Source organism: Pollicipes pollicipes, unplaced genomic scaffold, assembly GCF_011947565.3.
Source record: "Pollicipes pollicipes isolate AB1234 unplaced genomic scaffold, Ppol_2.1 Scaffold_3447;HRSCAF=4054_pilon_pilon_pilon, whole genome shotgun sequence".
In the NCBI taxonomy this organism is placed as follows: Eukaryota; Metazoa; Arthropoda; class Thecostraca; order Pollicipedomorpha; family Pollicipedidae; genus Pollicipes; species Pollicipes pollicipes.
Genome location: NW_023596297.1, coordinates 9,934,071 through 9,956,885, shown reverse-complemented (window position 1 = coordinate 9,956,885; position 22,815 = coordinate 9,934,071). Strand labels below are relative to the sequence as shown.

Genomic DNA, 22,815 nt, shown 5'->3' with positions numbered 1-22,815 from the left:
GATCTGGCCAATTGCAGCGGAGGCGTGCGTGTGCATTCCGAGAACGGCCGCGCGTCCTGGGACCGGCAGATCGCTGCGTGACCCGGATGCCATCTCCTGACCAGTGACGTCACGAGAAGCGGTGATTGGCTGAGGCTCAATGGGCTCCCGTCTCCATGGTTACGGGTCGGCTATTGACTGAGTGCATACGTGCGATAAGGGATAAGGATACGGGTGGGGGAATGGGTCCGGCTCCTCTCCGCAATCTGACGTCACGCCACGTGTCGCAGTTCGTATGAACATGAGAGATCAGGCAGGAACGCCTGCTTCCTTCATGCTAAGCATACGCTAGGACCCAGATCATGCCCCGGTCAGATATGGCAAGACATTAACATTCAAACACTACTTTTGCCATCGTATCACGTCGTTATGAAGGCGACGGCTCCCTCACGCGGTTGTGAGTCATCGTTCCAACGCATAATCCGGCAGCGCCGCCTCTGCCCGGGCTCATTCTGTTATCATACCCTCCACGCTCGCGGCCGGCGTTCAGCATAAGCCGGAGCGCCAGCCAGCGACCCCTGCCCTTCTGATTGCCGCACCCTGTTCTCTCCCTCTGCCCGTGCGCACTCTCCCCAGTTTGCTCCCGCCCCTCCGCTTCCCCTTTGGTCGATCTCACACCCTCCCTCTCCACACAGCCCTACCTCTCCACACGCCCCCCCCCCCTCTCTGTTCCGGTGGACGGACACGCTTCCGGTGGCGTCTTTGCGTAGCAATGGCGCCTCCCTCGATGGGGACGAGGGGGGGGGGGTGCTAACCCTTCCGACGCCATTGGTCGAGCGGGGGCAACATGGCGCATCTGGGAGGGGCGCCGGCGCGCTGGCGCTGGCCGCGTGCGGGGGCGCAGCGACCCCCTCTGTGACGGACACCGCCCTAACGATACCAATCGTCGCCTGGGAGCTTTTTGCTCGCGCGCCAGCTGTAGAAACACGCTGGCGATGGGCGCGCCGCCCGGAGCCGGTGCCGGAGCCCGCGCCGGAACCGACGCAGCTCCGGGACCGACGCAGCTCCGGGACCAAAGCGGCTCTGGGACCGACGCAGCTCCGGGACCGACGCAGCTCTGGGACCGACGCAGCTCCGGCAGCTGTCCCGCTCGGCCGCGCGGGTTGAGGGGGAGGGGGGGGGGCGGAACCCATGAGAGCCGGCGGGCGCGGCCGGAAGCGGCGTCGGCGTGGTGCTCATTAGTGCCGCAGCAGCGCCTGGCGCCCACCCGACGTGTCTGATGCGAATTTAATGCCGAATTAATTGGGCCAATTAGCCAACGGGTTGGGGCAGCCATCTGGCAACCGGGCGGCGGCGCGTGGCGTCGCGTCTGACGGCCGCACTCAGGCTGCGTCACCTGGCTCACCCTAGCGGGGCATGACCCTGGGAGGGGGGCAAGAGGGGTGGGGAGGGGGCGTGGCCCGCAGGGTCCGGCGTCCAGCGGCCCGAGGTTCCCAACACAATGGCCCGGGGCAGAGGCCGACAACGTATCGATCTGCCACAGACATAATCGGACCGGCATTCATACTCGTCGACGTCACCCGGCCGACGGCCCGCCGAGAAATCGCTCCCTTCCGGCGTAGGGTTAACGGCATAGCCGACTAATGGCCGACTAATCACAGGGTGACAGCCAATGCCCGGTTTCGACGGCTAGTTGTAAATCATTTGCGGCCGATTATAGAAGAGACATCGGCCGAAAGGAGTTAATCGCGGCGTTCGCGGGGCCGCTGACGCACATTTCCGCTCGGGGTGTTCCGGCCGGCGTTTGGCGAGGGTGGCGCGACTGATCGCAGTTCATCGGCCTGGCCTCCGGGCCTGCCCCTCCCCCGCCCGCCCGCACACCGTGGCGCCGCGGCAGATAGCCGGCTCCCCTCTTCCGGCGCTCGTGCGTCGGCCGGGCTCGCCAGCCGCGCGGCATCCAATGCCCTCTCACTACCCCAGTCGGCGCCGGGATTGATTTTCTGTGTATGTATGTGTGTGTGTAGCGCCCCTCGCCGGCCGCGGCGCTCCCCTTCCCGGCGTCTGTATGCAGATGACGGCAGCGCGCTCTCCCAGCGGCCTGTGGTGACAGGCGCCGGGCTGCACGGCGGGTCGTCGCGCCGCGAGGACATCGCTGGCGAGCCGCAGTTGTCACACGCTGCCGCCAGCGCCGCCCGGCTCCGGGCCGCCCCAGCTTCCGCGCGTCGGCGATAGAAGCTCAGCTGACGTCGCGCGGCGATGGCAGCTCAGATGATGGCGTGCCGGCGATAGAAGCTCAGCTGACGTCGCGCGGCTGGACACCGGCCGCGCCAACCCTCTCCCCGCCGCATGCCATTGGCCGGCCGGAGCCGTCCCCCTTTCGCCGGCTGCTCCCATTGGCTCAGCCATCAGAGGTGGTCAAAGGCTAACGGTGCCCTGCGCCAACCCGTTCCCGGCTGAGGCGCGGCTTTACGACCGTCTCGACGTCGGATGGCGACCGAGGAGAGGTCGTTCACCCCGACGGGGAGGATGGACACCCTTTCAGCGGGAGGCGTGCCTGGTGGGCGCACAAAGCGGGGCCGACCGACTTCTGGGACAGACCCAGGCGGCAGATCAGCCGGAAGGACCTGACAAAACAGAGGCAAGGGGAGGGGGCGGTTGACCCGCGTCCCTTGAGGAACGAACCGAGCGGACAGCGGGTACCTACCGGCAGCCACCCCGACTACGAGAAGAGTGGACGATCACAGTCAGACTGCCCTGCTAGCAGCACAGACCGCAGCGGCGCGCGTCGGCATTACAGCCCGGTTCCGGTTTCGGCCGGGCCGGGTCGGGTTGCGTACCCCTGCGCGGCGACCGGACGAGCCAGGGGCGCACGGCCGCCGCACGCGCCGGCCTTGAGTGGCTGCCGGACCGCGCGACCTTCGGCCGCCCGTGGGTTCGACTGCGGCTCGCGGTTGAACCGCGACGTCAGGCGTTTCCGGATGATAGATGGCTTCTGGGTCGGACGGCTGTTTGTAGAAGGAAGGGACGAGTGTTGGGAGCACGGAGCTCGTTAGGTGGACCGGGTTCGTTATGGTCTGAAGGCAACGAAACAGGTCAGAATGTTCTGCCGCGGCCGACCGCTGGTAGGTGCCGGGAGCGTGCTCTCGGTGCTCTCCCCTCCCAGGTCGCAGGTGCCGTTGTGAGCGACTCGAGAACTTGCTAACGACTGGTCACACTCAGGACGGACCAGGGACGTTCCAGCGTTCCTTTCACGGAGGCTACTGAGGTCACCGAGTCCTGTCCCGGCGCCGAGCACAGAGCTGCAGCCGCGCCGGAAGGCGGCGAGCCCGTCCTATCAACACGGACAACCACGTGACCGGTGACCGGCGGACATCTGGGTCAGCGCTCAGAGCAGCTCTCAGATGACGTCTGAGATAGCGCTCAGAGCAGTTCTCAGATGACATCTGGGTCAGCGCTCAGCGCAGCTCTCAGACGACATCTGGGTCAGCGCTCAGAGCAACTCTCAGATGACGTCTGAGAAAGCGTTCAGAGCAGTTCTCAGATGACATCTGGGTCAGCGCTCAGCGCAGCTCTCAGATGACACCGGGCGGCAGGTGATGGCGGCGCTCTCCAGGCTCGCTCGTCAGAGCTCAGCTGTGCTTGCTGCGCATATTCCAAACAAAACCAATAAACCGAACTCTTCGGAGACGAAACCGGTGCGAAAGATTCCAGACGTCGCCCTCTCTGAATATTTCCAGTTGGACCCCCGAAAATTTGAAAACGCGTCCGCGCTCGACCGATTGGACGCCGGCCGTCGGCCGGACGGCGGGGCTGACGGCGCCAGGTGACGCCGTCCGGCGGAGGAGGCCCGGCCCGCCGCGTCTGACCGGCCTCCTTCCGGGCGGCACACGCACCGCGGCACGCACAGCGCCGCCGGCCGGCCCGAAATAGCGCAGGGTCGACGACCGGCGCGCCGCGCCGCCGCCCAAGGCTGGCTGGCGCCGCGCGTCTGCGTGAGAATGTGCGTGCGCTCCCGATCCTGAGGCGCAGGCGCCAAGCGGGCCGCGGGGTCAACGGCCGCGCCGGCCGCCGGCGCCTGTCTTGAGACAGGTCAGCGCCGCTACCGAGAGGGGTGCCGCTGGCCGGCGGAGGAAGTCTGTTGAGGCGCGCGCCGGCGCCTGCAAAAGACGGCGGCCGAGGGAGGGGGAGGGGGTGAGGTGGGAGGTGGGGGTCAAGTCGGCCGGTGTTTGCCGGGATTCAGGATAGGCTGGAGTCGGAGAAAGGGTATCGCTGTTCTGTGTGGAAGGCTCCTCCTGGAGCGGGGTAAAATTCCGGAGGGATCGCGCCCAGTGAGAATGGGGGAATTACGGGGAACGTTGCTTAGGCCCTGCCTCAGTACTGAGACATGGTGTAGCGACAAACGTCTATGCCCGGCGCCTTAGCCGAAGGGGTCCGCTGTGCACAGACAGATTCGGCCTTTGCATGTGCAAAATTTTCGAATTCTTAAAACTTACCGCCAGTGATAGTCCGCAACGTGTAGAACATTAACGCAACTGTGTCCCAACCTTGCGCCGTGCACCGACTACAGGCATCTTTACCTTCATCGCATCGGCATCGATGCCGTTTGACAGCCCAAACCTAACGCGTTCGATGCCGTTTACCGGCCCGTGAGAAGGGAGGAGCCGCCTCCGCTGCAGCCCGCCTCAGCCGGCCGCTGGCTGGGACGACCGCCGGCGCCGGACGCGCTCGCTCCGGCCGGCACGGCTATCGGCCGCCGGCCGCAGTGGGTCGCTCGCGGTGACCTGTGTGTTCCGGCGCCAGATAGCGCCGGGGGCGGCCCCAGGACGCAAGCGCGCGCGCAGCCGGGCAGGCAGAGCAGCTGCGCTCCGGGGAGGGAGAGCAGCCTCCGCTCGGGGGGGGGGGGGGGGGGGGGTGCCACCCGGCGACAGCGAAAGGTCAGCCTCCCGCGCTCGGCCGCCGAAAACCGAGCGAATGTGTCGCGCCAGGGAACGCGGGCAGGTTGTCTGGTGTGCGAGATCGAATGGGAGGCAGAGGCGGGAGTCTGCGAGTCTGACAGTCAGAGTCTGAGGAGCGCTGGCAGAGCGCCGTGGGGTCGGGGAAGAGCACGGGCGGGAAGGGACGAGCTCCAGATGGGCGCTGCGCCGGCCGGCGGACCGCTGGCACCCGGTAATGGATAATTGTGAGTGGCAGGCCACCTGCGCTCCGGTCCACCCTCCCCTACCCCTCCCCACACACTCACTCACACACTCACACACACACACACACACACACTCTCTCACTGACCCTCAAGGGAGCCGTGCGGTGAGGGCCCAAGGGAGTCCGCTGCTCCACCAGAGGGCCCGGTATCCGTCGCGGAGGCAAGTCTGGTCTGACGGGCACCCTCACATCGGGCAGGTCGACGAGAACCACCTCAGACGGCCGCTCCCTTCCCATAGCCGCCGCCGGCTTTTACACGCCACAAAGCTCATTTTCGCGCTAAAAACGGCCCGGCCCAACCGAGCCGCGCCATATGATGAGGAATCTAGGAATACGCCCCTGGCAACGCAAAATACCCGTAGTAAGCGACTGGTTGTCTTGTGCGCGGCCTCTTCTCAGCCGGGCGGTGAGTCGGCCGGCGGGCCGGCTGCCGCGCTGGTGTCGGCGCTCGCCGAACGCCCCTCCCCCTCCCACCCCTTGTCCGCGTCCTCCCCCTCCCCCTCCTCTTCCTCTCGGAGCTCCCCGTTCGTCTGATCGCGGCCGTCAGTAGACGCGGAGCTCCTCCGCGGCGGCGCGACGCTCGGGTCCTCCTCCTCGCCGCCGTCCCGGGGCGGGACTCGGCCGAAGCCAGGGCTCCAGCGCGCCGCTGAGACGGCCCGCTCCCCGTCCTCCGCGAGCGCCGGCTGCGCGCGCGGTTCCTCCTGCGCCGCCAGCTCGGGCCGGCCGTTCGACGCCGGGCTGCGGCGCAAGGCCGCGACGAGGCCATCCTTCTCCTCCTCTTCCTGCTCCTCCTTGTCGCCCACCTCCTCCTCCTCCTCCTGGGCGGACTGCCGGTGGCCGCGGAAGAACGGCGTCAGGCCGAACCAGGGAGCCGCCAGCCGCAGGCCGTTACGCCCCGGCTCTGGTCGCTCCGCCATCAGAGCCGACGCCAGGTGGAAGCGCGGCGCCAGCACGCTCGCCTCGTTCTGCCGGCGGTACGGCGACGCCAGGAACGACACGGGGCTGCTCCGCGAAACGGCTGCGCTCAGCTCCACCTCCTGGCGCCGCTCATGGTACCCGTACTCGGCCAGCGCCGCACCCCAGCGCGGGCCGGCCGGCGCTGGCTCCTCGCGCGCCGGCTGGCGAGGCTCGGTCGACGCCAGGTCCCACCTGGAGGATGACACGCTCAGGTCCTGCTGCCAGTCGGACGGCGGCCGGCGCGCCGCCGGACTCCACCGGCCGCCGGAGAGGCTCAGGTCCTCCGGCTCTGTCTGCTCGGGCGCGGCCGGCGGCGGCCGGCAGGGCGCCAGCGGCGGCGGCGGCCGCACCACGCGGCGCGTCTCGCTCGCCTTGCGCACGCGCCGGCGCACCTGCTCGTGGCGCTCGCCGCTGCTCGCCTCGGAGCGCGTCTCGGACGAGTCGGCGCCGAACGGCGAACGGTCAGCCGGCTCGTCCGGCGCCTCGTCCGGCGGCGGTACAGCGGCGTCACGCGCCGGGCACTTGTGATGCACCAGGTGGTGGCGACGCCGGAACGAGCCCAGGCACTCGACGCACTGGAACGGCTTCTCGCCGTTGTGGATGAGCGTGTGCGCCTTCAGCTGGTTGCTGTCGGAGAACTTGGACTTGCACACGTCGCAGGAGTAGGGCCGCTCGCCAGTGTGCACACGCAGGTGGCGGCGCAAGTTGGCCACCTGCACGAACTGGCGGTCGCAGTGCACACAGTGGTACGGCTTCTCGCCCGTGTGCAGGCGCATGTGCGTCTTGAGGTGGTGGTCGCGCGTGAAGCGCTTGTGACACTCCTTGCACTCGAACGGTTTCTCGCCCGTGTGCGTACGCTCGTGGTTCTGCAGCACGTGCTTGTAGCCGAAGCTGCGGTTGCACACCTGACAGACGAACACCTTGTCTCGGACGGACGCCTTCTTGTCGGGCGGCCGTCTGGCCGGCGGCGAGCTGTCCGAGCGCGCTGGCGAGCCGTTGGCGGCGGCGCCGAGCCGCGGCGGGCCCGACTCTGGCGGCCGCGAAAGCCCGGCCGGCTCCGGCTTGGCCGGCCGCGGCGGCTCGGCGGCGCCGGCCGCCATCTTGGACCAGGCCAGCAGCGCCTCGTGCTGGTGCAGGCCGAGGAGTGAGCTGGCGGACGGGCCGAGTAGCGCGCGCTGGTACTGCATCTGGCTGGCCTGCTGGGCGGCCAGGCCGGCCATCAGCGCCGCCTGCAGACTGGCTGGCGTCAGCAGGCCGCCCGGCTGGCCCAGCAGGCCCAGCTGGCCGGCCGGCAGCGGCGGCAGCAGGCCCAGCTCGGCCAGCTGCGAGAGGGCCGGCGCCGCGCCGCTGCCGCCCGCCTCCGACAGCTCCTCCTTCATCGGAACCGACGGCGGGCCCGACCTGACGGCACACCGACGCCACACGTCAGCTCACATGACCACGTGACACAGCGGGGGCAATATGGCACCACGCGCGCGCTCCGAGCAATCACCTAACCCAAGTTTATTTTGACATTAGCACAGAATAAGCATCTGCACGCTGTTTTGACCAGGCGACCCAAATAAAACGCGTTTGTCCCCGAATCATTTGCGGTGCACCGATAATGTCAGGAAGCACGGGCGTCACGGACCAACGTAGCCATCAGCGGCAAGTCGCGACGGCGACTTCATGGCTGGCGGCTATCGCAGCGAGCTGCGGCTGACCAGCTGACCACCAATGGGCGTCGATCAACGCCAACAGCGCACGCCCTGATTGGTCGGTGGCTCGCGCGTGCAACCGTCAAGCGCTCGATAGGGTTAGCGGCGGGCGGCCATGATGAACTGCGATATCACGCTGTCCGGGATTCTCGGACTCGATGTCTTGGTGTCTGGAGGATCAGGACGCTGACACACGCGTCTCCCGCCCCGATGTGGGATCTCTGCACGCGTCGCTCAACGCAAACACTGACACAAACACGGCAAATTATAAACGCTGCGTGTGGATTCTATTGACTCGAGTTCGTGTTTCCGTGTTACTTACTTACCGTATTGGACGTTGGCTTTGCTCAGTCTATACGCATGACCAGTATGGTACCAAATGCTTTTCTAGATTTCTGCGTAGTCCCACCAGAGTATTTCAACGCTGACCACTCGGTCCGCTCCCATGGCCGTGTTCGCCAACGATATATTACTCCAGCAGGGTACCAGCATCTTGGCGTTGTTCATGAGAGCATCACATGGTCTATAGGGACGCACTGGTCCAAACTTCGAACGATGCGCTCCTCCGTAACAGGTCCTTGCCACCCGCCGAGCCAGTAGAAGCGATGTTTCATTCGCACCGCGGCGGTTGCCACGATGACGGCGGTCGCGACAAATGCAGGGAAGAAGTGTAGTACCGTAACAAAGCGTTGACAGCGAAACTTGGGCTCAACAATAAATAAGATCCACATCTTTATTATGTCTTGATGGTGCTACGGTGGCACTACCCAGTGCTATTATCAGACTAACTGGCTTTGAGGTTTCAAGAGAGTGCGTTTTTGAAATATGTCCAAAAGGTGGGACACTCCCTTCAAGACTATCAAATGATATAGGTAAGACATCACTGCTAGCCTTCCTCCTCTTAGAATAATCTGGAGAGAGAAGAGATAGATATATTAATATTTCGGTTACATGTTTCAAAATTCAAAGGTACATGCTGATCTCACTATTCTTTCAGTTTTTTCTCTAAAAACAGCGAGCTACAGTTTGCACAATTTATCAACATTCAAGGGATTGTACAGGAAGCGATTGCCAGCCATTGATACGATACCGTTTTTATCCAGCTAAGGATTAAAATGCTTGCAAAATATGTGTGCACCGATACTTGGATGTGCATTGTGTTGATGTGTGGCTGGCCATTGCTCCTTGTGCAATCCCCTGTATGTCCATGACTTGTAAGGACTGATGATTGCTGTAAAAAAAACTGAAAAATCAAGTGGGATAAGCTGGCGATTTTCAGTTTTAAATATAATGTTTACATTCGTTACGATAAAGGCATGTAGCTGATATGTAATAATACATCTATTTTCCTGGTTATTCTGCGAAGAATAGGGCTAGCAGTACTATCTTACTCACATGTATAGGGTTCCTCGCAAATGTTTTAACAACATGCGGAATATCCAAACTCTGATATTTGTTTCCAAGTCCTTGCTAAATCCTAACATTCCTGCGAACATTTTAATATTCCTAAACCGAATGTTCACCTCTATTTACGACGTGCTATCACTTAGTGGTATGCCTTTGGTATGTTTGTCTGCATCATTTGCTGCGTTCTTGACAAGCGTCGACCCATTGAATGAGAGAGGTGCCTGGTATGCCTTTCCGTTTAGAGCTCCAGCGTCAACTTCCCATCTACCTAAGACAAGAACCGCAATGTGTTCCCCGAAGGATTCAGAATAACTTAATAGTTTGGAGGGTTCTTAATCAACAAATCTTAACGCAGCCCTGTAAACACAACTTAAAAACAACCTCCCTCTTCAACCTCTTCCCCTCGGGCAACGCTCATTATGTTAAAATATTGTTTCATCGGTCCAACGAGCACGAATATTTGGGGGGGGGGGCTGCCGCGCCTCGCAGTCCCGCCCCAGCAGCAGACCAGTGCCCGGTGGGAGCCGCGCCTCGCGGTCCCGCCCCAGCAACAGATCAGCGCCCGGTAGGAGCCGCGGTCCCACCCGGCTCAGGCTCCGTCCCGTCCCGCCCCGGCCGCCGGTCGGGCCTGGCACTCATTATGGACTCGCTCCGAAAATCGATCAGAGCCCGGGGGGGGGGGGGGGGGCGGTGAATAGGCCCGGCGGTAATTCCCCGCCGGCGCCTCGGGAGAAAGAGAATGGCTGCATTTGACGCGATCGGTGTTGAATATGCGACCATTGTGCCGCATTATTTATTCAGGCGGATCCAGCGAGGTGGCTTTCCGGATTCCGACGAGTCGGGAGCCGGATATTTGGCTGCCGCGACCGGCCGATGGCCGCCAGAGGGCACCGCCGAGACAGAGCGCTCTCACGCGGCGGTCGGGTTTGCCCAACATCCGCAGCCCTTCAGCAGAGGAAGGCTCTTGTCAGCGTCTAACACGCGCTTTCGCCAGATGGTCGTCGACTTGCCAGTTGTGGGCGAACGCCAAAACTAGGCAAATAATGTCCTATTGCCCGCCTTGTCGCAGCTCTGGACGCGCGTATTAGCCCAGTGAACTCACACACACACACACACACTTGGGTACAGAGAATTTCTGCAGGGCCCACAGCGCGGAAGGCAATTAGGGCATAATGTAGATACGGCGGGAGAGCGGCGCTGCAGCGACAGCCAGCAAAAGAGAGGAAACAGACGTAGGGGAAATGGAAATGTTAATGCACCTTTGTTGGGGAGATATAAATGACAATGGGAGCGGCCGGGTCGCTGAGTGATGCCTGGCAGCTGGGTGGTGGGACCCGCAGCCACCAGCGCGCGCAACAGATCACGTCGGCACAAAGGGCAGCGTAATGCCTGTGTCAGCGGCGGTCCTGGTTCGGCAACTAACTGGAACGCATTTGGTAGAGCAGAGCACGCGTAACCTCGTGGTGCCCCTAATACAGCGAGTGACCCTACGGCGTCGCTTACAACAGGGGCAGCACGCATCACCCCGTCGCCCTGCCATTGTCGGGTGGGCTGCGAGGCTGCCGGTGGGTGACCCCCTGCGCTGTGCCCGCCAGCGGCCGTAATGGAGGCGGCGGCGCGGCGCCACCATTAGCCGCGCTGGCTCCGCGTCACCCGGTGACGGATGACGCCCAGGCCTGGATACGACCGCACGAGCGGTCAGGACCGGCACAGCATGGCCGACGCCCAGGCCTGGACCGGACCACACGAGCGGTCAGGACCGGCACAGCATAACCGACGCCCAGGCCTGGACCGGACCACACGAGCGGTCAGGACCGGCACAGCATAACCGACGCCCAGGCCTGGATACGACCGCACGAGCGGTCAGGACCGACACAGCATGGCCGACGCCCAGGCCTGGATACGACCGCACGAGCGGTCAGGACCGGCACAGCATGACCGACGCCCAGGTCTGGACCGGACCGCACGAGCGGTCAGGACCGACACAGCATGACCGACGCCCAGGTCTGGACCGGACCGCACGAGCGGTCAGGACCGACACAGCATGACCGACGCCCAGGCCTGGACCGGACCGCACGAACGGTCAGGACGGGCACAGCGTGACCGAGGTCCAGGCCTGGACCGGACCGCACGAGCGGTCAGGACCGACACAGCATGGCCGACGCCCAGGCCCGGACCGGACCGCAAGAGCGGTCAGGACCGACACAGCATGGCCGACGCCCAGGCCCGGACCGGACCGCAAGAGCGGTCAGAACCGGCACAGCGCGACCGACGTCCAGGCCTGGACCGGACCGCACTAGCGGTCAGGACCGGCACAGCGTGACCGACGCCCAGGCCCGACCGGACGTGCCGGCCTCGGCTGTCGCAGACGGCGGCACCAGGGGTAAGTCCGGGGTACGCCAGGCGGCCAGGGCTTCTGGCAGAGCTTTGGAATCCGCCGTGAGTGGCGGGAGAGGTTTGGCGGTTCGACGCGCGTCACCGTCTCCTCAATCGGCGCGAACATTTTCCAGCGTTCCGAATCGAAGCGGTCACCAGGGACGTTGGACAAAGTATTGCTTGGAAAACGGGGTGAAGCGTTTGTAGCCGCAAAAACGCGAGCCCAGCATAATTTTCCCTGTATTGGGTGAACGCCCTGTTCAGGCTGGTAGCAGCTTGCCCTGCTGTCCCCCTCCCCAGCCCCTCTGTCCGTGGCAACACCTGTGGTCCACAAACAGCTAGCATTTCAAATCTCCTGCACCAGATCTGTTTTTCGTTGGGTTCGGGTGGTGCTGACGCCGCGGTCTTCTGCGGTCCAGCCTCGGTGACGCCTCGGCCAGGCCTCGGTGACGCCTAGGCCCAGCCTCGCTGAAACCTCGGCCCAGCGTCGGTGGCCACTCAGCCCAGCCTCGCTGACGCCTCGGCCCAGCCTCGGTGGCGCCTAGGTCCAACCTCGGTGGCGCCTCGGTCCAGCCTCGCTGACGCCTCGGTCCAGCCTCGGTGGCGCCTAGGTCCAACCTCGGTGGCGCCTCCTCGCTGACGCCTCGGTCCAGCCTCGGTGGCGCCTCGGTCCAGCCTCGGTGGCGCCTCGGTCCGGCCTCGGTGGCGCCTAGGTCCAGCCTCGGTGGCGCCTCGGTCCAGCCTCGGTGGCGCCTAGGTCCAACCTCGGTGGCGCCTCCTCGCTGACGCCTCGGTCCGGCCTCGGTGGCGCCTCGGTCCGGCTTCGGTGACGCCTCGGCCCGGCCTCGCTGACGCCTCGGTCCGGCCTCGGTGACGCCTCGGTCCGGCTTCGGTGACGCCTCGGCCCGGCCTCGGTGATCGCTCAGCCCAGCCTCGTTGACGCCTCGGCCCGGTCTCGGCGACGCCTCGGTCAGGCCTCGGTGACGCCTCGGTCCGGCCTCGGTGACACCTCGGTCCGGCCTCCGTAACCACTCAACCCAGTCTCGCTGACGCCCTGGCCCGGCCTCGGTAACCACTCAGCCCAGCCTCGCTGACGCCTCGGCCCGGCGTCGTCGTCTCCTTCAGTCCCGACGCCCGGTACGGACTCTCCCCGACTCGAGGCGAGCGCAGCGTTGTAAAACCGCCACCTCCGGGCACGCTTACCACGTGGCCGAGGGCCGAAAATTCCGCGGCCGGCCGGCACGACCTTGAACTTGACGCACGCCGGTCTCGGCGAATCAGCGCGCTCGTTTGTGTTACGCGCGCTTGCTTGTGGAGCGGAACGGCGCCAAACGGAGCTCGGCCTGCCGGGCGCCGCGGCTTGCGCGGCGCCGGCGGCGGCAGAGCACCGGCCGGCCGCAGGTGATCCGGGGAGACGCCGGACGACCACCCCGGCCATCACGGACGTACCGTAAGCGCTGCTGACCGTCCGTGGCCGCTGGAGACGCCGCTAAGCTCAGGCAGGGGGCTAACGAAATGGAAGCGTCGTTCCGCTTATTTAGGTTATTGATGATGAAAAGTTATGACATTCCCACGAGCATTGCCATATTTCAAAGAAGAAGATAACCTCTTGGTCGAGTTCTCGTCTAGCTAGCAGCTGTTGAAAAGGCGACACATCATGACGTTGTTAATTGGTAAAATGCTCCGGCGACCAGCAGGCTAAAATGCATACTTGTGTGCCTTATCGGGCATCCGCTTACATTCGTCAGGCTTCTTTGAAGCGTTTTCTCACTGCACATGACTTATCTGGATCATCGTATAGCTACTCGGACCTGAAGTAGAGCTGCCTACCTATTCGGCACTCCTGTATTCACCCCCTGTTCGGCACCCCTGTATTCACCCCCTGTTCGGCACCCCTGTCTCGAAATTCGCGCCGCCCGCTGGACGCGGCGAGCTGGCGGCTGACCGGGCGCGGCTGGGGTGGTCCCGGGGGCGGCGCGCGGGGGACCGAGGACCGCCCCCTCCCCCCCCGCCCGGCCGGTCCTCCCCTTGTCAAGGTCAGGCCCAAGGTGAGGAGCGGCGCCGGCGGCTGGTCCCCGGTCCGGCCCGGTGCGGTCGGCACCTCAGGAAGCCGGCTCCTCCGGTCGAGCTGGGGTGCCACCGGCCGGTCAGCCGGTCCTGGGAGACCGTGACAGGGCAGCGCGATATTTTCCTTCTGCCTCTGGCGGAAGGCGCCCTCTAGATTCCAATTTTTTCCCAAAAAGGATTGCTTATATTCGGAAGTTGTCGCAAGCCTTGAATACAATATTCATTGAGACGACTTTATGGTGAAGTCCTCATCTTTCACATTTTCTTCGGAAAGGTAAAAAATGAAGACAAAGTTTCATAGCAAATGTATGCATACTTATATGCATTAAACCAGTGTCATCGTACAATCGTACAAGCACCTCTTTCAGCAAAACCGCCCACCTTTTAATCATCTACGGCTGACGCCAGCTAAAGAACAAAATGCCGTAGGCCTACGCTTATTTCGGTCCTGACGAGATGTGGCCACATGATATGCATCCCTACGATATCCTTAGCTCACATTCCTAGCTCACTCATACCTCATGATATCCCCCACTCACGTTTTTATCCCCAGCTCACTTAGCATGTGTTCATCCCTCTCACACGCCTAGGGCCTGTTCCCGTCACTCCTCTAACCTCCTCTAACCTCCTCAAAGCTCCTCCAGCTAATTTGATCGTTCCTGTGGCTCTTCAAACCTCCTCTAAGCTCCTCAAAGCTTGTCTCTTACCTTTTCCAACCAGCTCCGAAATGAAAGGTGGTTTCCGGAGTAGTTTGGAGGAGGCTATAGTAGAATTAGTGGCGTAGTTCATTCATAAGCTTTTTTGGCTTTATTTTGTATTGTTTGACAGAAACAAAGGACTGGCGTGTAAATCAGTTTATATTCATGAACTTATTTTTATTCTACACAGGTATGGTTTTGAATGTATTCTTCCAGTAAGCTAAACTTCCAATGTTATTCGGTGTCAGTGCGTCAAAACTGTTAGTCTAAATTGCGCGCAAATAGCTGGTACCTTCTTCAAAATGTTTCCGCGGAAGCAGATTTCGGCGCCTCTCCAACGTCCTCCAGGCCCATCCGATCTTTTTTGGAGAAGCGACGGAAACAGACCCCTATCGGTCCGAAGCCGAACGCGGTGTGATGGCCGCCGCCGCCGCCATCAAGTGCCGAGTCACGGGCGCGGCGGTGGCGTGCGCCGGCGGCTGTGTGCGCCGTACACACGCACCCACTGCCCGCCGCAATCAGTCACCGGCTTGTTTAGCCTGACCACACGTTTGTCGGCCCGGCCGCCATCGACTCAACCCTCTCACCATTGGAGCGGAGGACCGCAGGCCCCGCCCACCGGCGGAGCGCCGTCGGCCAATTACCACTCAACCCTTTCGGACGTCGACCAATCAGCGCGCGCGGTGCCAACCCTTCTGCCGTTGGCCGGCGCGGAGCGAGGGGCGGGTCTGAAGCCGACTCCAGCCTTCTCCGCCGGGTTCCCCATTGCGTCGAAAGGGATGGGCGGGACGGCAGACACATCCGACGCACGTTAAGTGAATGTGAAATGATGTGATGTGATGTGAAATTAATGTCATATTTGATTGAGGATCCGATACATGTCATCAGTGCGAAACATGAAGAGCACGAGTCATGCTTTGTTGGAGACTGAAAGTGCACGTGCCACCCATCCACATTCTACGCGACTGGTCGGAGCAGGATCCCACAACTCTTCATGAAATATGCGCATTTGAATGCGCGCACGTGGCGCCACCCGGCGCTTACGATGTGTTACGATAAAGGCAGGCTCCCCATCAGTTGAAAACACCTGCCCAGCTGCGCGTAGCGCTTCAAAGAGGTGTATGAGGCTCAGGCCCAGGCGCTGAGGGGAGGGGCGAGGGAAACAAACACCGCCCAACATAATCAGCGAGACTCTATAACGGACGGCCCTTTCGGGAATTTCCATAATTTTTGTTGGCATATTTAATGAGCAAAATAATTTCAAACCTAGTATATTGCTGCATGACAAAAACCTGCGATGGACTTAGCTGACAACAAGATGCAATTTTACGCTGTTTTTGAAGGAAGTACAATCATGTGCAAAACTTGATGAAATTTAATGAACTTCAGCTCTAAAAAATTAGACGCTGCGAAGAAAATATTTCACGTAAAAAGTGCTGATATTGGCCGGTTTTCCGCGATGTGGCGACTTAATATTGATGTGTCTGACAACGAGAGAACAAAACTTTCAGTGAGTTGGGGATGGAGACAGAGGAGACAGGAGCTCTCCACGGCGCTGTAAAGATACGCCCTTATGGCCATATCCCATCTATCGATGGATGAAATAGCTTTGAAAAAAAAACGAATAACCACTTCCTTGCAAGTTGCATTTAAGTCTCACAATGCAAGTACTGGTTGACCACTAACGGCAAGGGCGGGGTTATTCGGTGCTCTTGATAGGTTCCGCCTGAGCTGGCCTCGCGCGCCGCGCCTGACGCACGGCCGGGGCTGTTCGGTGCTCTCGACAGGCTCAGCCTGAGCTGGCCTCGCGCGCCGCGCCTGACGCACGGTCGGTACACAGAGGTCGACCTGAGCGGCGTACCTGCGCCGTCACCGGAGCGGGTGGCGTCGGGGCTGGTCGAGGCAGCGGCGGCGGGTGGGAGCGCCGCGAGTGGATCGGGGGAGGCCCGGGGAGGGCAGGCACGCCGCCGGTGGACAGGGACAGGACCGGGGAGGGCAGGCACGCCGCCGGTGGACAGGGGGCGGGCGGGCGCAGGTCGCTCACCTCTGCCGGCTGGCCGGCGAGCATTGTCCACCAGCGACGCCGGCGCACAGGGTCGGGCCCGTCCGCCGCCGGCCGCGGTAAAGACCAGCGTCTGGGACCAGCCGGACCAGCGTCGTCTGACCAGCGTCTGGGACCGGCCGGACCAGCGTCGTCTGACCAGCGTCTGGGACCGGCCGGACCAGCGTCGTCTGACCAGCGTCTGGGACCAGCCGGACCAGCGTCGTCTGACCAGCGTCTGGGACCAGCCGGACCAGCGTCGTCTGACCAGCGTCTGGGACCGGCCGGACCAGCGTCTGGGACCGGCTGGACCAGCGTCGCCTGACCAGCGTCTGGGACCGGCCGGACCAGCGTCGCCGACTGCCCTGGCTGGCGGCGCTGGTCAGCCTGCGCGGTCGGTGTAAAGCGTGACGCGATCACCAGAAGTCGAGGTGACGGCGAACATGAGGAGATGTCAAGCGATGTGACACGTGACACGCGCAGAAGCCCTTCAACAGGCTACCGTGTCCGGCAAAGGGACAGCGGCTTCCAATTTTAACATTGCCTGGTATTCTCCCTCGAGCACCGAGAGAAAATTGTGTATAAGCCTTCTGACGATGCATGTGGAATCGGATTCAAAAGCTCCTCACCCCCTCTACATGCTGCCTCTTCAGAGGTCCCGTGCTTCTCCCTGGTCTTTCGATTTTTGATTCCCTCCGTCGCCGCCTCCCCCCCCCCCCCCCGCCAAGAAGCAATTGAACTAACTAAAGCAGTTTTAGAAATCGCGGGAGGCACGTACAATCTTCAAGAGTCTATGTAAGAAATCACCCCTTCCTGGTGATTTTAGTGGGGCTCCGTTCCTGCTCCGACACAACCACGCGAGAGAGGTTACCAGACCAAACCTGTTCCTACTGGCCAGCCCTGCGGCGGCAACCGCGTCCGTGGGCGCCGGCACCAGGACCGATAATTGGGGAAGGAGGGCCTTCTGTATCGTTTTACGTATTTCCTATCTATCTGGTTTACAATCGCAAATTGACTCTAACGTCTACAGTGTCAGAAGTGACACAAGCTAGTGCTGAAGCATCGCCATCGGTTATCGCTGATTAAAAAATTATTTACACATGTATATCTGAACATGAATCGAGATGAAGATTTCCGTCAGCTCGTTGTCTGCGTCTATTTTTCACATCCAATCACGAGGCGTTTTTATGTAGCAGCATTTGGAAATTCGCCTGGGCTTGCCGAGCCACATGAAGGTTTCCATGGCTTCACGCTTCTACCCCTGGTGACCCCTCCCTGGTGGCAGCCCTCTCGCGTCGCGAACGCAAGCCTGCCCGATTGTTATCCAACCCCTTAAAAGCGTGCCACCCCGTTTTCCCTGGATGTGAGCTGGTTTTCTACCTCACACCCGGCCGCTTTAAGCCGGCGCTAATCCCGGTGTCGGCTGGTCCGCCCCCTCCGCGGCACGTGCGCCCGACCCCGCTCTCACAGCTGGGACGGTGCAGCAGCGCCGGTGGCGTGTGGCTGGCAGCAGGGCCGGCCGCAGCGGGCCCGGACGCACCAGCCGGCGCTGGCCGGGCCGGACCGAGCGCGGCTGGGGCTCCTTACGCGGTCAGCAGGGCCGGCGCGCGCCCGACCTGGCACCGCGGCGTGAGCCTGCTTGGTGTCCGACGACACGCAGGCGTTGGACATGGGATGATAGACGTAGTGGTGACAGAAGCTTTACAATTTCAAGTTTCAACACTTAAAGTGCAGGCTGTACCGATTTGTATGCAGACACTGCGTCTGCAGACCCACATCCCGAGAGCTGTCCAGACCATACTGGTTGCACTGCGGAGAAGGCTGGAGGACGTTGAGATCGGATCAGAAATGATGCATCAAGCAGCTACACGAACAAAGAACGCTCGTCGATCGCTGATTGACTGGTGCATCGTGCACACCAGCATCACTGGACAGCACGCTTTGGGAGAGTGAGCGAACCGGTCCGCAGGCGTCATACGACAGCCACGCGCAAATGGAAACAGAAGTGAACATTCACTGCGCTGCCAAGCGAATGCGCTGGACGTGCAGAGTCCCGCCGCCATATCCAGCGACCGCAGCCCAAATCCAGTAACCTAACGGGGGAAAGGCCACCGTCTACATGGCGCGCCCAGGCTGTTCTGTGCGCTGACGCCTTACACGACGTTGGGGACGCGTCTGAAGCTGTCGGGCCCAGCGTCGCCCGTCACGCCGCACCCCCGACCACCTGGCCCCCCGCGGACGACCTTGGGGCGCTGTCCGCCGGGGAAGAGCCCCGCGAACACGGCCCCGTGGCCCCCCAAAGCAGCAGAGCCACGGCCATCGTAGGAGGCCGGCCGAGATGGAGCCGCAGCCCATTAATCACAGCGCATAATGGCATAATGGAGACCCGGATCGGCGGCCGAAATTAGACGGCTTGATCCGCCTGGCAGTGATATCAGCGGCGATAACCGCGGGGAAACAGAAACGAAGCAGAAACAAATGCCGCCGGTGATTAACAGGTCCGCCGGCGCGAAGGACGGCAAAAGTTACCCATCGAGAGCACACCAAGGGTCACAGGGAGGTCTGAGCCAGTTCATTAGAGATGTGGTGCGCTGCCACGCTTTATCCACGCTTCGTGCCGCATGCTGAGTGCGGGAAACATGTCAGCTTTTTAAAAATAAAATGAGCTGCGCAACTTGTTCAGTCGCATCGGGTTTGTTTGACGATAGCACTAGATTGTGTTGTGTTGATTCTCTTTTTCAAAAGCATGCACACACATATATGAAATAGCCCACATACCTTGAGCTACTTGTGAAGGAATATTTACGCTGTGAGCTCACGTAATGAGCTGCCCCACATAACACCCGGAAGAACGGCGGATGGATTACGCCAAACTTCGCTTTCAATCTCCGTATCCGCTTGCAGTCATGAGACAAGAATGCTTGTGTAGACCTCCCGCACCCTTGAGGAGACTCCAACCCCTATGCTCGTGAACTTGACATGGAGCCCGCCGCCATTGTGGAACATAAAAGCCTGTCGCAAGCAGCATTTTCCAATGACAGACACAACATTATGCGTGTCATGTGCAACTGAGGAGTGTGTCATTTGTCGCGCTATCTTAAACTACGATACCGAAATCCTAAGCTTTCCGCTGCCTCATAATCCAGTGCCCATTATGGACGACCTCGCCATTCTCAGTCAGACTAAGCAACACTGGGTGTCGGACTTTGACCCACACATGCGATCAGAAGCCTATCCAGTACTTACTTGTCCGTGGTGATGATGAGTATCTGGCTTCCCTTCACCTGTAAACACGAGATATGGTGTCAGCCCCGGCACACATGGAAGAAAACATTGCGATAGTCTTAAACTCACGAATTGAGGTGGTCTAAGTAAGCTAAGCCTCGATACACATCTGGGCAAATGGTCAATCACTGAAAAGTTTAACTGGAATTGAGGCGACCAGATGGCTGTTAGTCTTATAACCAGATGATTATAAGGCTGCTTCCGCGTACCGGGTGGGCGAGGACGAGGACGACCTTATGACCTGAAGTCCAAACTCACCAAGCTACAGCTCTGACTGAACGCGCGCCGAGCAGCGCGGTCCTATCACCACCCAGTGGTCCTACCACCTGCTACCCAACGGTCCAATCGCCCGCCACCCGGCAGTCCTACCACCTACCACCCAGCGCCCCGATCGCCTGCCACCCAGCGGTCCTACCACGTACCATCCAGCGGTCCTACCACCTGCCACCCAGTGCTCCTACCATCTTCCACCCAACGGTCCAGTCACCTGCCACCCAGTGGTCCTACCACTTTCCACCCAGTGGTCCTACCACGCACAACACAGCGGTCGTCCTACCACCTGCCACCCAGCGGTCCTACCACCTGCCACCAGCGCCTCCCGCAGCGCCTGCCCCGGCGGAGCGAGCCCGCCCACTCGGTGTCAACGTCCACCCCAACCCATTCACGCGAACCGGTTCCGGGTGCTCCCCACGGCGAAGGTCGATTTCACTCTCGCGGGCCGAGAGTAACCTTGCCCGTGCCGTTCACCCTTTGTTTACGTGGCGTCACCCTTTGGCGGCCCCTGGCGGCCACCACTGACCCACATCTCGACGAGCCGCCGAGCGCCGCTCGCGCCCGGCACCGCACCGAGAGGAGCGGGGCGTCGCCGGCGCCTGTCTCGGAGCGGGAGCGGCGGACCGGGTCACGGGGCGCCCCGCAGCCGGGTCACGGGACGCACCAAAGTCGGGCCACGAGACACCCCGGGGGCACGGTGGGACTCGTTCGTGTACCGCCGTGACGTCGCGAGCCTGCGTATCAGATCAGCAGTATGTACAGCAGCCGGCTGGGAGCGCAGCATGTCGGCAACCCCACCGCGCGTGGAGGCCAGCACAGACGCGGTGGACACGAGACACGGACGGCCCTGCGTCCAGCCCGCCCGGCCGCCTGGCCGAACACGGCATGAGCAGGAACCAGCGCGCGGCGGCGGCGGCGGCGGCGGCGGCGGCGGGGGAGGGAGGGGGGAGGAGTAAACAACACAGGCGCGAGACTGCGGGCCCGCATGGCTGCAGCTGGGCACCGGGCGGGGCAGAAGCAGAGGGGAGGATCGGGAGGTGGGATCGGTGGCGTGGCTAGGATTTCGCCCAGGAAGGGCCGATTCGGAACATCCGGGCCTGTTCAGACAGGGGCCCCTGTTGTCACTGCCAGGGCACTGTTTTTATTTGGAGGGCCTTTTTAGGTTTGGAATCTTGTTTTGAAGCTCCGGTGTTCGTCAACCATGTTGAAGTTTAGAAGCCCTACGGGCACATAACACTGTCAAGAAGTACTGGAATATTTGGCCTCGGGAACTCTCGACACCTGTAAGCAGCGGGGAGGGGAAAGAAAGACTTAGTCCAAAAGCTCCCGCTTGTACACTGGATCTGATCACGTAGTGCAACAACGGACATGGCATATCAAACAGCCTGGGGTGGGGGGAGGGAAAGTGCTGCGTTATAGAAAGGTGGTACGTCGAGAACTTAAGAATTGACGCGACAGAAAGGGAAGGGACGTAGAAATAGAGGGAGGGATGGGAGTAAGAGGAAGAAGGAAGAGGTCAAGGCAGAAGCCAGGCAAATAGACAAACAAGCAAGAAAAAAGAGTAAAAGAGACCGAATTAAACAGAAACAAAACGGAAAGGGAAAGGAGGAGAGGAGGAAGAGCAGACAAACGGAGAGAGAAAGAGAGAGAGAGAGAGGGAGAGAAGAGAGAGAGAGAGAGAGCGAGAGAGAGAGAGAAGAGAGAGAGAGAGAGAGAGGGAGAGAGAGAGAGAGAGGAGAGAGAGAGAGAGAGGGAATGAGAGAGAGAGAGAGAGAGAGGAGGGACGGAGGGAGGGAGGAGGAGAGCGAGTAGGAGAGAGAGAGGGAGGGAGAGAGAGGGGAGAAAAAAATGGTACGCCGATAATTAAACGTGCAACTGAAAACAGGCGCAAACGAGGAAATGGGCAGCTCAAAAACGGATGCTCAAGCCCCGGTAAGAAGCCGAAAAACGACAGATACTTTGCCTGGCATGCGACGCGCCATCCGCCAATATCGGCTTGCATTCCACACGGGCACGTGAAGGGCCAACCGTCCTCTACGGTTCATTCGTTATCGCAGAGGAAACCTTCGACGCCCTGATGACACGCGACGAATGGGACGCGCCTGCCACGCCAGACCGTTGAAGCGCGCGGCGCGCCGGTGCGGGGGCGGGGTCGGACGCGGACTGCGCACCTTTGGCCAGTCCTCGCCGGTTGATCCGGTGACGCATTGTGCGGGGGCAGCGGGGGCGGAAGGCCCGCTGCGTGTTGCCGCCGCTGTTTACGCCGCTGCTGTTTGTCAGCCGCGCGCGAGAGGCGTGCACAGGCCGTTTAAATTTGAACCGGCGGGCGCCGGGGGCCAGAGGCGCCACCAGACGTCGCTGAGGTGCGCCTCCGGGCTGGCTGACCAGTGGCGAAGGGCCCGGAGAGCGGCTCGATCCCTGACGGCTGGGGATCTCGTAGTCGCGGGAGACCGCCCGCCAGGGCAGTGTCGGAGGAGTTCAGAGCTGGCTTTGTATTTTGTTTGTCGTAAATGTCTTTTACCACCATAACTACAGTTTTCATGTGAAATTCAGGTTTTATGACTCTGCGATTTCTGCCCGCCGCTGCCGCAGAATGTTCGGCAGTTGCTCGCCTGGTAAGCGCGCCACGATGGCGAGTGGTGAGAGAGCGGAACACGACTCTCTGGCCGTCCGGTGTTAAGTCGAGGCATCAACTGAAAGCGAGCAACGCTAGTCGTTCACTCCATCACCAGATTGTGCTGGGTTCGTCACATCAGACCCCAAAACTTAATCTGGTTTCGGTTGGAGAGTAAAAACAGACCTCACGTGGCTCTTAAGTGGGATATCAAATGCATCGTCC

General features: G+C 61.5%; 1 protein-coding gene across 1 annotated transcript; it reads right to left on the bottom strand.

The window, feature by feature from the left end:
• Positions 1-4,028: 4,028 nt before the first annotated feature.
• On the bottom strand, positions 4,029-20,508 carry LOC119091597 (protein krueppel). Its single transcript, XM_037214406.1, has 5 exons — positions 20,503-20,508; positions 19,665-19,702; positions 6,552-7,122; positions 5,934-6,140; positions 4,029-4,136 (listed from the first exon to the last, which is right to left on the bottom strand). The coding sequence occupies exons 1-5, from the start codon at positions 20,506-20,508 to the stop codon at positions 4,029-4,031; spliced, it is 930 nt and encodes a 309-aa protein (XP_037070301.1).
• Between the last annotated feature and the right edge of the window lie 2,307 nt (positions 20,509-22,815).

Excerpts from the sequence above, each read along its gene's own strand:
- LOC119091597 (XM_037214406.1), bottom strand. Across the intron at positions 7,123-19,664 it reads CTCATCATCACCACGGACAA|GCCAGCGCGCTCGGACAGCT; the intron begins GTAAGTACTGGA and ends CGCCAACGGCTC. Across the intron at positions 6,141-6,551 it reads CGTCCGAGACGCGCTCCGAG|AACGAGGCGAGCGTGCTGGC; the intron begins GCGAGCAGCGGC and ends TACCGCCGGCAG.